General features: G+C 40.8%; 1 protein-coding gene across 3 annotated transcripts in view; it reads left to right on the top strand.

The window, feature by feature from the left end:
* SESN3 (sestrin 3) overlaps positions 1-12205 on the top strand; it is a 44323-nt gene that overhangs the window by 15671 nt on the left and 16447 nt on the right. For all 3 annotated transcript variants that reach the window (XR_012627725.1, XM_074860235.1, XM_074860236.1), the window contains exons 2-4: positions 7819-7884; positions 10945-11142; positions 11896-12078. Coding sequence is in view for 2 of the 3 variants with exons in the window: in XM_074860235.1 (XP_074716336.1) it covers positions 7819-7884; positions 10945-11142; positions 11896-12078 (447 nt within the window). In the remaining variant the exon portion in view is untranslated. The remainder of the gene's footprint in view (positions 1-7818; positions 7885-10944; positions 11143-11895; positions 12079-12205) is intronic.

Genomic DNA, 12205 nt, shown 5'->3' on the forward strand with positions numbered 1-12205 from the left:
CTTACAAGGCATGTATTTTCAGACAATACTTCTATTAAAAATTCGGTAGAGCATTCTTGGGAGGCGGTTCTGCCAGAGATACATGAGGAATTTACATAACCCTAGGGGTCTTTCGCTCTCTCTCTTTTTTTTTTTTTTTTTTTTTAAATATCTACCAGTTATGCCTCTCCGATTGGCAGTATGCCCAATAAATCAAATGTGTGTGCATTTACGAATTGAAGTATTTAACCATTCAATTACTGTATTGTAAAGAAGCTGTGCTATCAGTAGCTAATTTAGGTATTAATTCAGGCCTGTCAAAGCAGCTGCTGTTTTATCTGTACCTTCTATCAAACGTTTGTTCTACCTGTTGGCAGTGGTTTGCTGTGTGGATTGAATGGGGAAGTTGATACGGTCTCTCTGTAGGAGGACAGAGACCACATGCATGACCACGGTTGCTGCCCTTGCCCACGCTGAGCATGCAGCCTCCCAAGCACGTGGGACCCCGCTGGCAGAGCAAAACCAGGCTTGGTTAGGTGGGCTGTGCTCAGGCAGGACGAGGCAGCCCTCTGCATGGAAGGCGGTGGATTAAAGGATATGCTGTGCTGCTTCAGAGACTCTTCATTAGCAAGCAGCATTGCTGTCCTGGCTGATGATGAGGCAGATTAACTCGATGCAGTTTTGCCAATTTAGTGGCTAAAGGCTATGTTCCCCAAACTAGATAATACTGGTCTGTCTCAGTACATCAGACTTGGACTAAATCTGAAGGTGGAAATGTGCCAAGGTACAGATAAAACAAGTCCCAGCTTAGGCAACTGAAGTTTTCTGCTGTAACTTTTGCTCTTGATATCTGATGCTGTTGAAACATAGAAGAAGCTCTTCTGCCGTGCTCGTAGGATTTTGAGTCATCTTGACAATCACAAGATCTTCTGTCCTCAGGGCATTTCTTGGGGAGCACACAAACTCCAGTGTTACCACTGGGTGTTCAGTGAGGCAGGAGGTCAAGTTCTCCATGGACTGATGAGGGAAGCTTTGTTTCTCTTCCCCCCCCTGCCCCACCCCCTTCTGTTTTTTTTTAGCCATGGATTCCTGTTAGTCTGTAGAGGAAAACCAGGCTTTTCCATGGCACAACTGATCTCATCCTGAGTTAGACATCACCTTTATTTTTCAGTTGTAGCCAGGATCCAGCTGGCTAACTGATTTGTGTGTCCGTGTTTGGTGAGTTGAGTTTCACCCTCTGTATCTGATAAGGATTGGGGCATGGATAAGAACCCACATTTTGAGATTTGGCTTAAATTAAATTAAAGTGATTCTCTAGCAACAAGAAGTAGAAGAAGTAGCTGTTTGTCTCTCATCGTTTTCATGTGTTCATAATCGATGTTTAGGTTTGACTTAATACCTTTAGTTGAGCAAATCTTCTCATTAAGATCTTTCCATTTTTCTGGTCAGGAGCCTCAGCCTTACTTTCTCAGTTAGATGTATTCTGTACTTCAGTTACATCAAGATTAAGTTACAGATGTGTCTTTTACTTGATATATTCAGGTCTATTCTGACAAAAATGCAAAGCACAGTTTGGGCTTCTTAAATAAAAAAGTGTTTTGCAGCATACCTGTTACTCTGACATTTGACTTGCAGTCCTTACCTGTCTGCTCCCACTTGCAGTTGAAGGTTGGTTTTGGTTAATAGAAATTATCTCCAGGACATGGAAAGTGATAAGACAGAAGTAGGACTAATAAGGATGTAGATGTAGGCTTTCTTTATGAAAAAGGAGGTAGGGTTTTCTGCCAGTAACTACGTGTTCACTCTCGAGTTTTTCTCCCATAGGTTGGGTGTACCGGCTATCTGTCAAAGACCGAGGAACTGCTGTTGGTTGGACTTCTGCTGCCTGGCCATCCATCTTGGGTTGGGTAGAAATTGCTGCCCTTTGGTTTCTAATTAGTGTGGATTGTATTCTTAATAGCTGGTGGAGGGATGGGAACTTGGGATAGGCTTCCTTTTATTGTGTGAAATCCGAAAGGGCTGTAACCTGTTACCAAAGCAAAAGCTCCCCATCAATTGTACTGCACTGGCTCTCTTCCCAGCTCCTTGCACCACTTCATCAGCTGTTAGGCACAAAGATGCCAAATTCTTAATGTTAAAAGTGACTGTTTTAAGTATTTTGAAATGCTATTCCATAAAAAAGATTTCCTACTGTTTGACTTCCTCTGCTAATTTTCATCTTTATTGCTTAGTTTGCATTTTTGGAGTTGCACAGTCTGTTAAGAGGAAGAAACTGTTGCAAAATCACTTGAAATACCCTTAACAAATGGCTGTAAGCTAGGACTTTTATTTTGTGAACTCTTAACATTTTGACATTGTTTGTTCTGAACATCTCTGTTATTGCTTCTGGAGATATGTCCTGGGTTTAATTATAGGAATGGGTCAGTCTTAAAGAAGAGTTCTGCACTGTCAGCAAATAAAGTGTTGTTCATCATTCAACTTACATATTTTCTCTTTTTCTTTCTCTGTGGAAATGGTTTTGAAAAACAGGACACCAAGGTTTACCCTTCTAACGTGTATCCAAATTTTTGAAGTTGCAACACAAAGGATTTGCAGATATATTCTGAAGCTATAAAGCTCCTGATTTTACTACATTTGATGCTATAAACAGATTTTTTTCTTTAAAAACTGATGCATCAATAAATGTTTGTCAATAAATTTCAATTCACAGCTTTGAATGTGCTTTTCTGTTGTTGTCAATCAGAACCTCCCAGGAGTACTGACATGTGAAGGCAAGTAAGCTGTGACTATTTAGTTTTCCTTTTAGTCAGTAAGACTATATGTAGCTTTAAATATTATATTAATCCTCTATAAATTTATTAAAAGTATTAAAGTTTCCACCTAAAATGAATTGGATGCGTCCTAAACTTCTGCCACGTTTCTAAACTGTTCTTCCTCTGACAAAGTCAGGTGGATAAATTAAAATGCACCTTGGCATACGTAGAAATAAAAATCCCTCCCACATCCTAAGGAATGGTTTGAATAATAATAGAAGCTAAGACACAATCAGTGTTCAGATAGCTTTTTTTTTTTTTTTTTTTTGCATGCTTTCTTCTGTCTTCAGTAAGGATAGAATGAGCAGATGGTCCAGTATGACTGCAAAATTGTGTTAGAGCAATTGACTGTGATCAGAGCAAGTGGAGGTAGACCCTGCTCCAGGATCCAAGAACTGAAAGTGGAAATGTGTTCAGTCAGCGATAGTGGGAGTAGAAGAAACCAGTTTGTAAGTAGGGTTTTAACCACCAGCAGCCAATAATACTGCCTGTACCATGTGAAGTAAAATGCAAGGCAGTTGTGTCTGTCAGACTGAAAACCAAAAGTGGGCTCTGCAGCATCAAGTCTGTGAGATTGAACTGGTGTATTTTGATTTTGAAGAACTGCAAGATAAATCTGAGACTGGGACAAAATCGATCATTTTAGGGAGATTCAACCCTAGATAGGGAGGGCTAAACCCAGTTCTCAACTCCCACCCAGGTGTCCCAATGAGGGACTCGTCTCAGATTATTGCCGCAGATGATAGTGTGTATTATAAAGAGATAGACTGCTGAATTTAAATAACAAAGATCCTTAGAAATGCTGGATGGTAGCAAAATTGCTTTAGATTATAATGTAAGAAAAGGTGTAATAAATAAGAAATTACATACTCATCACCCCCCAGAAAAACCCTTGTGCTTTTTTTAGGAGAAAGAGTTTGTTCCTTAGGAGAGCTAATTTTGGGATGCCTTTAGCATTTATATTTGATCTAGTGCTGTTTATTATCCTCATGTCTTTACAGTGGTGGCAGTTTTTGTCAGAGTGGAGGCACTGAGCCCCTTCGTGGGTGTTTCCCGGCTGTTTGCACTGCTCTCAGAATTTGCAGGGATATGAGTGGCAGTGTTGCGACAGCTCACAAAATGTCTTCTTGAGGTGCAAAATGTTTCTTCCCAGTGATTTTTTTTTTTTCCTCCCCAGTCACAGCATGACCACCTTGATGAATTAGCTTTTATGCGCCGTGTGTGTGAGAAGCCCCCGTATACCCATGTCAGTGCAACCACTTGCTTCTTGCCTGTGCTTTCTGCATTCGTGGGTATTCAAAAGTACTTCCTAAACCAGCTGTTCGATCAGCCCCACCAGCTAGCGACTCCATTCTCAAATAAAACAGCTTCCTTTTACGGCTTGCTAAAAATAGCCATTTCTTTAAAGCCTGAGGACGTGGTGACTCGTGATAGCAAAGAGGAAGAAGGGTTATTTCTTTTGCTTTAGCTTTGGGAAGAAAGCTGCTGTGCTGTCCCAGCGCTGGCCGGGCCTGTGCTTGCTCCTGCTTGGGCTTCACGGCTGAGTTACCAGCCAAGTGGCTCCAGCATCCCTTTCTTTGCTGCTGCAGCCCAGCAGCTATTTGAGATGCAGGTGCCATGTCCTAGTGCCCGCGGCCTCTTGGCTTTGTAGAGAAGGTGCGTGGTCACTGCTACAACTGAAAATAAACCCATGAGATGGCAAGTCGCAGCTTTTGGCTCTGAGGGGTTTGGGCAGAGCTCACCCAAGGATGAAGGTGTTTCTTGCAAATTATAGACATGCAAATGGGAGATGGTTCCACTTTGTCACTGTTAAAATTCCTGATATTTAGCTCCCAACACCACTGCAAGTGCAACTTAAGGACAGAAAGCAAGTTGCAGATAAAGCTTGCTCAGATGTGATTTTTCATGAATTCCTGCAGCAGCTCTCCCATGGTCTGCAGAGGTCTCGGTCTGACACCACGCTGTGCTACTGCAAAACCTGCTTCTAGGCTCTAGCTTGCAGTAGCCCCTCTCCCAGTAACCCGCCCAGGCTGTTTTCTCTGCTTATCTTTGAAGATCTTCATCATATTTTTCCTTTTGAAGAAATGCCCCCCAAAAAGGCACTAGTCTTATTGTAAATGGAATCGGTTGCGAAGCTTTTAAGATAACTTATTCATACTCCGGCAATGCATTTCTGGAGGAATGTGAAGCAGAAAATGGCTGGTATATGTGCATACGGCATTTCAGTTGCTGAGCAACCTGTTTCTTGCTACAGCCACTTAGCATAAGAATCCAATTTCAAATAAGATATTTGGGACCCTGGCTGACTTAGCAAAGAACAGGAAAACAAACCCACTTTCTCAGGAATCAGGAACTTTCACTGTAAAGGACCATATATCTGCAATATTGCTTTCTAATTCCCATACATAGTTTTTCATATTTGAGTTCTTGGGTAGACCTTAATTCACTGCTCTAGATAAAGCATGCTCAGAAGCAGTGGTTCTTATCTACAGCTCAACAAAGCCAACATTATCTTTCTTAATGCTTGTAAACTTCCCATGTTTTTATTAATGGCATCCTGAGAACTTGTGCAACTAGATGATGTTTGCTCCTTTTCTTCTGACAAGCTTGTTTTAACCAGTTTTAATAAAATAAAAGCTTTGGTGTGAAAGCAAAATAATCTTTCATGTTGATGGAAGAGTATACACTTCTAATATAGAAAAAAAACAGCTCCCTGGAAGCATGCGGTGATTAGACTCTCCAGCTTGAATTCCCACGTTTGGGGTTTTTGGTTTTTGTTCTTCTTTTGGTTGTTTGTTTTTTCCAGGGTTGTGTCTTTTAGAACTGCCACCAGCCAAAAGGAGCTGCGTTTTGTCCTTTTTGTAGTCTATTTAACACACCTCATTTTTCTTGTCTGACTGTCTCCTTGGCTTTCTGTCATCATTCACAGGAATTAATTGGAGATACTCGCCTACGTTCATACACCCAAGTACTGTTTCCTCCTTTCCTTCTCAGCAGTAGCTTATTTGCAGGGTCAAAGGAGTAACAGCAGTCACAGTGAACAGGGAAACAGGGGAATGGAGCCCAGATCCTGCTCGAAGAAGTGTATGCATTTTTTTGCCCTGATCTGGCCTCAAGGACCAGCTTTGCAGAGCCTGAAGAAGCAGGGTATAGGTCAGAGAGCAAGATGGAGAAGGCAGTGGTTCAGCTCTGGTTTAGACCTGTGCTCCAGCGAGAGCAGCTTGCAGCTATCCAAGTTGTCTCTCTCACGCAAGCTGCTTCCTCTGGATTATTCAGTATGAAGTGAGAGTTTTAAACTCTAATATCCAGATAACCTTCATAAAACAAGTAAAATGCAACCTTAATAATAATCTTGGAAAGCATTTCTTGTTTTGATGTTGGCAGAAAGGACTGGCTGCTAGCAAGATTATCTATTTAAAGCTAGAAGATGCCTTCCTGTGCCTTGTGTAGCTGTGTGAAAAAGGGGTTGTGTGCACAGATACCCAGTTTCCCTGCACCCTTTCTTCTTACTTTAGACTGAGTAAATTTGATTCATAAGTATTTCACAGGATTTTGAGGCTGTGACAGCAGGCAGCAGTTGCACTAAGTTGTCTCCTGACTGCTGGACTTCACACAGTAGATCTAACTTATTTCTGCATCTTTTAGCAGCTAATTATTCCAAAATCACAAATTTAATTGTCCTGTGAGAGTTTGCTTTGGAACATCTTTCCTGAATAGTCACTGCTGGTTTTTGCATGTTTTTTCATAATCTAATTTAGAAAGGACAGGATGTTTTTAAGGAGCAGGACAATAGTTACGCAGCTCCAGTGGCTTAATTTTCCTGTATGGAACTCAGTAGCACGGTCCTTCTGGGACCAGCGCTGTTGTTCATGCACATGGTAGTTAAGCTTGAGCCCCCCTGGTAGAGGAATTTAAGTGTCATTTGTTATGGGAAACCTTGGAGTTTTACGTTAGGGGCACAAAATACTTAATATGCAAATCCAGTACTGCTGTTGATGGATAACTTACTAAGAGTCACCAATGCTGCAGTGCAATAAGGGGCTTGAGAAAGTGTGCAGCCATGGTTTCCAGATAGGTGGAGTATAACCATAAAGAGGAAAAGAAGAAAAGACAAGAAGCAACTGCTTTAAAATACTGCAGGGAAAATTCAGGTTAAGTATTAGGAAAACTTTGTAACAATCCGAGGAGTTAGTCACTGATATAAATGACCCGGGGACACAGAGGAACCTCCAGGAAGGTCTTTAAGAGGAGGTTGGACCAGCGTTGGTCAGAAATGACATGGGCAGTGCTAGTCCTGCCCCTGGTGAACCAGAGGAGCAGGCAGCCAACCCAGGGTCCCTTTACACCTCTGGCTGCCAGTGGCCATGCTGTGAAAGCCTCCACAGTTTATCTTAGTTCAATTCTTATCCCTAATAAATCAAAAAAGTTCTCTGGCTCTTGTTACGCTATCAGCTTGTTCTGTACTAAATATATCATTCTCAAAGGGTGTTTCATGACTTCTAGCTAGGGCTTGTACTGTGTGTGGTGTTCTCCTCCGCTCTGTGCTTTTCATGCCAATATTTGGCACACAAAGTGCTTACACTCTTCTCAACACTGAGGATCTCATTAGATGCTGATATTGAAGAAAACAGCGTCTTGCTTATAATTTCCTGAGTGTGGCTTTTTTTTCCCACCACTTTCCAAACTCATTCAATCCAGTAAATGGCTAATTTTGGCATCGTGCCAAATGTTTTATTGCTGCTGTGTATCTTCAAGTCTGTCTATAAACCAACTGGGATTCGATTTTTGGTTTTTTTCTGTCTTATTCCTTGCCAAAACTGGTGCCGTTCGTTTGTGCAAAGTACAGGGGATGCAAAGCTGATGTAACCAACATGGTGTGGTGGCTTCATCTCCTCAGTGGGCTGTAAAACGCCCAGGTGGCATTGGGAGGAGAACCGAATCCAGGCCTTGAAGATCTCGTCTTGCGAGATAAAGCCAGTTAATATGTTATTCCTGACGCTGATCAAATTATGTGATTGTTTTGCAGGAAAAAAGAGTACAAGTCTCCCCGCCATTGACAAGAGGACCAAGTGCCTTTATACCAGAGAACGAAGTAAGTTTACGGTTAGGTGGGCTGGGCGGGTGGTAGCTTTTAAAATGGAAATACTGAAGGACAGTTTTATGATCCTGCTTGTCCCATGATACCTGGATGAGCTCCTTTGTGAGCAAAAGCGATGATTTCTCTGGAGCAGGCTCCAGTGGGTAAGAACCACCTTGCCCTTTCACATAGGTGATGATGTTTGACATCTTTTCAGTCACCAGCACTCGCGGAGAGAGCTGTTTGTGCCAAATCTGCTCTTCTTGTGGGGGATGATCACTTACTACTCTTAATGCCAGGCCTAAGGGGAGACCTATCCAGTAGTGCAGTGGTATGATTATAGAGCTCTCAGACCAGTGTCTGACCTTCAGTTTGAGAGAACCTGAAAATATGACTAACTCTTTAGACTGTAACTGTGGCTTTTGAGAGAATTTATGGTTGAAAGGTATGGTTTGACTTCAAACTCAAGATTTCTGCCCATGATTTAATGTTCATCTTAAGCCTTGATTTGCAGCTTTCTGGAGTAAGTAAAAACTTTGCTATGATGGTGTTCTCCTGTGATCTCAATCTTCACAGAGTATTATTTATTGATGAGTTAATTATTTAGGATGGCTTACTATAAAACCAGGACCTTTTTTTGTTTTATTTTGAGTAGTTGCTAAAGGCAGGTAATTCACATGCTAGAAGGGCCAAAAAGACATTTTGAAAGATGAGCTAGCTGCTGTTCTCTGAGTCTCTCTCCATTTATACACCAGCAAGGTTTGAATTTAAAGACAGAGTCTAAAGCCTTGCAACAAGAAAACATAAGGAAGGAAAAAGGGAGAGAGGTCAAAAAGAGTCTTTTAGACTTGGGAAGAGGGGAGCAGAATGAGTTCCACCCAACCAAACTTGTGAAGAGGACTTCATTTTTGTATGAAATATGAGATGAAGTTGAGATGCCAAACTTTGTAATGACTTAATTTTTCTCATAAAGTCAGTAATTATATAAAAAGTAGAAAAATAAATATCATTAAAATGATAACATATTTTGAGATAATTGTCAATTAATTTATTTCACAGCTGATACACCTGGTAAAGGTGCTAGCAAAGGGTGCAGGAGGAATCACTGTGTAGCTCTCAGACAGGAGTAACCCCAGCAGTTACCCAGTACAAGCAGGGAACCTTCACCTGTATGAATAAAACAGCTGTGCAGTGTCACAAACAAATGTTAAGGACTACCTTTTTCCCCTGTTCCTTGGCATGAAATAATACAGTGAATAGGAAGGATGTAGTTAGATAAGTAACACACTGAATGTCTCACAGATCTTGATAATAACACTGCTCATGTCAAAGCCTACTTTATTGTTGTAATGGAAGGAATATGGACAGAGCAATAACAACTTAGTTGTAAAGTTTCCTGTTAAAGTGCCATAAGGATTTACAAGCAGAATAAAAAAACCATGTTTGTGGATCCATGGATGGTATTAAATCAGGAGGAAGTACATATACAGTATGAAGAGCATAGTAATATAGGTGGAGATCAATCTCAGAAGCAATAATGCAGCATATTGCTATGCCTAACATAGCAACAGTGCAGTCCTACAGGATTGTATTTCAATTTTGTCAGCAGAATTTCTTCTCCATAACTTGTACTGTTACAAGGAAAACTCCTGACAAGTTGGAGGAGATTAGAAACCGTACCAGAGACATGAAAAGTATGATTTCCCCAAGAAACTACTAAATGAGACAATATCTCTTAAATACATGGGAGATACACTCGCTGAAGAATAAGGGGACTCGGAGTGGAGTAAGGGGTATACTGTAATAAGTGAGATAATTTTATCTCTAATGTGTGAATAAACTTCCAGTGGTAAAACATTTTTAAGGAGAACTGAGGAGTCATCATTTTTGGTACAAAGCACAGAAAAGCTGCCCTAGTGAAGAGCTACACGTGTAAAAATGACGGAACTGCCTAACTGCCTAGCTGTTGCTACCCTTTCTTTCTGGGCCCACAAATTAAAACAGGGAAGTACAGCGGTGAGAAGTGAAAATGTAGTGTGTTGTTCGTGTTTCTTTGTATGTAACTTCCATATAAGATTTGATGGAAAAATATTTGAGACACGATCTATTCATCAGCCCATCATAAAGAAGAAATATGTATTTTAAATAGAATATTTCAGCAAAATCATTGTGTTGTCTTGGTTTTAGGCACTTTCTATCTTCATGTGCAGTAAACCAGCTAAAATGTTTTCTCCTTTCATGGTGTTTGCAATAGTAAGCTGGCTGGTTTAATGCTGTGCAGTTTCAGAGTAAATGCTGGGTATTCTAGTCTTGTGCTTGTAACTTCAGTGGTGAACATGTTGAGAATGGCTGTTCTTGGTGATAAACACTGACTAATAGCACTAACACTGTGTCAGGGCTTGCAATACAAGAGCTACTTATTCTTTTGCTGTTTTATTTCATCTTGTGCCCAAGGTTTGGATTGGTTGGAATAATTAAAGAACAGCTTTTGTTTAAAGAAAGCATTAAATTCCTATTCTAAATAATACTTGAATCTTATGGACAAATTAGTATTTGATCTCCCCTTCAATTATAGAAGCACAGAAGGGGTAGATTGCCAGGCTGTTTCTATAATTTGGTTACATAACCCAGTTCCTCTCCATTAATTTTGAAATTGTTTTTAGGGCTGAATGCTCAGGTGGTGTGTGTCTATACAGGCTGACTTCCATAAAGACTTTACTTTCCATTTAGCTCTTGCTTACTTCCAGCTGTCTGTACAGGTTTGACTTTAAGCATCTGCGAGTTTAGCCGTTTTGGAAAGATCTACAGAAAAATGTTTTTGGTTTTCCTAGAAACATATTAAAATAATAGAGGTACAGTGTAAAGTGCTCTTCAGTTCTCAGTATATAAGTAGCGTTTGTATGTCTGTATTCACACGCATGCAAGCATGTGTATTTACAAATATTCATCCCGATCTCCAGCATTGCCTTTAAGTTTGTACACAAGCAAACCTTTCATACTGCAATATGTTTCTCTCCAGGGCTAAAGCTAGAGAAAATCTCTTTCTCTGTTAAGTTTGTCCGTGTTGTTTTTAAGGTTATGCAAGCAAATGGTTTGGATGAACGTACTAATCTTCTTGTGGAAGAATACTCTACATCTGGTCGCCTGGACAACATCACGCAGGTCATGAGTATCCATACTCAGTACCTGGAGTCTTTCCTCCGCAGCCAGTTCTATATGCTGCGGATGGATGGGCCCCTTCCTTTGCCCTATAGGCACTACATTGCTATAATGGTATGTACCAGCAGGCTGTATATTTTCTCCTGTGACCTTGAGTTGTGTATTTAAAAAAGAAAAAGAAGGACTTTAGAAAGGAGAGAGTAGTGTGATGTTTTGACAGGGTGTGAATTTTTGTAGTTGATTTTCATCAGAATAATGCATGTCTAGCCAGAAGGTTTTCAATGAGAAGGGAGAATTGGCAGTGTACATGTTTCCCAGTTTCCCACAGTAATACACTTCTCACATGCCCACGAGAGCGAGGTTTTACAGAGAGCAGTTAAAACTGTGTAACCTTATTTCTGGATATTTAACTGTTCAGTGTGCAGCAGTAGGATGAGATGCAGTGGACTCAAGTCACACCAAATTTCAGGTGGACACTAGGAAAACAGTTTTTACCATGAAGCTGTTGAGACATTGCAACAGGGGCCAAGAGAGGTTGTGTCATCTCTAAGGATGGAGATCTTGTCTGGACAAGGCTTTGATCAACCTGATCTAAGTCAGCCCTACTGTGAGGCAGGGGGTTGGACCAGATCTTGTCTAGAGAACTCTTCCAACCTAAATTAGATTCCGTGATTCAGAATAAAGGAATCAAATGTCTTTTTATTGGAGAATCCTCCATACTGCATAGAAATGCATTGCAAGATAAAAAATGCCCCTTTGGAATGAAATTGTATTTTTGTTTTGTGTTAGTAACCTGCCTTCCACCTGCAGCAAAATCGGATTACACGCTAATGTGATGCCCTTTCCCTCTGTGTTTAATTATTCCAGGCTGCTGCCAGACATCAGTGTTCCTACCTAATAAATATGCATGTTGATGAGTTTTTGAAGACTGGCGGGATTGCAGAGTGGTTGAATGGTTTAGAATACATTCCCCAAAGACTGAAAAATCTGAACGAAATAAACAAACTCCTTGCACACCGGCCCTGGCTAATCACAAAAGAGCACATTCAGGTACCTCTTAAGTCGTGCCCTGTAAGAGCAGTAAATGTCTGGTAATAAGAACTGCTAAGAACTACACAAGTGTCTGGTTAGGCTTCATTACCTTGAGTTAAAAAATTCAGGGAAGTACTAGAGCATC

The sequence above is a fragment of the Strix uralensis genome, chromosome 2 (genome assembly GCF_047716275.1).
Source record: "Strix uralensis isolate ZFMK-TIS-50842 chromosome 2, bStrUra1, whole genome shotgun sequence".
Classification (NCBI taxonomy): Eukaryota; Metazoa; Chordata; class Aves; order Strigiformes; family Strigidae; genus Strix; species Strix uralensis.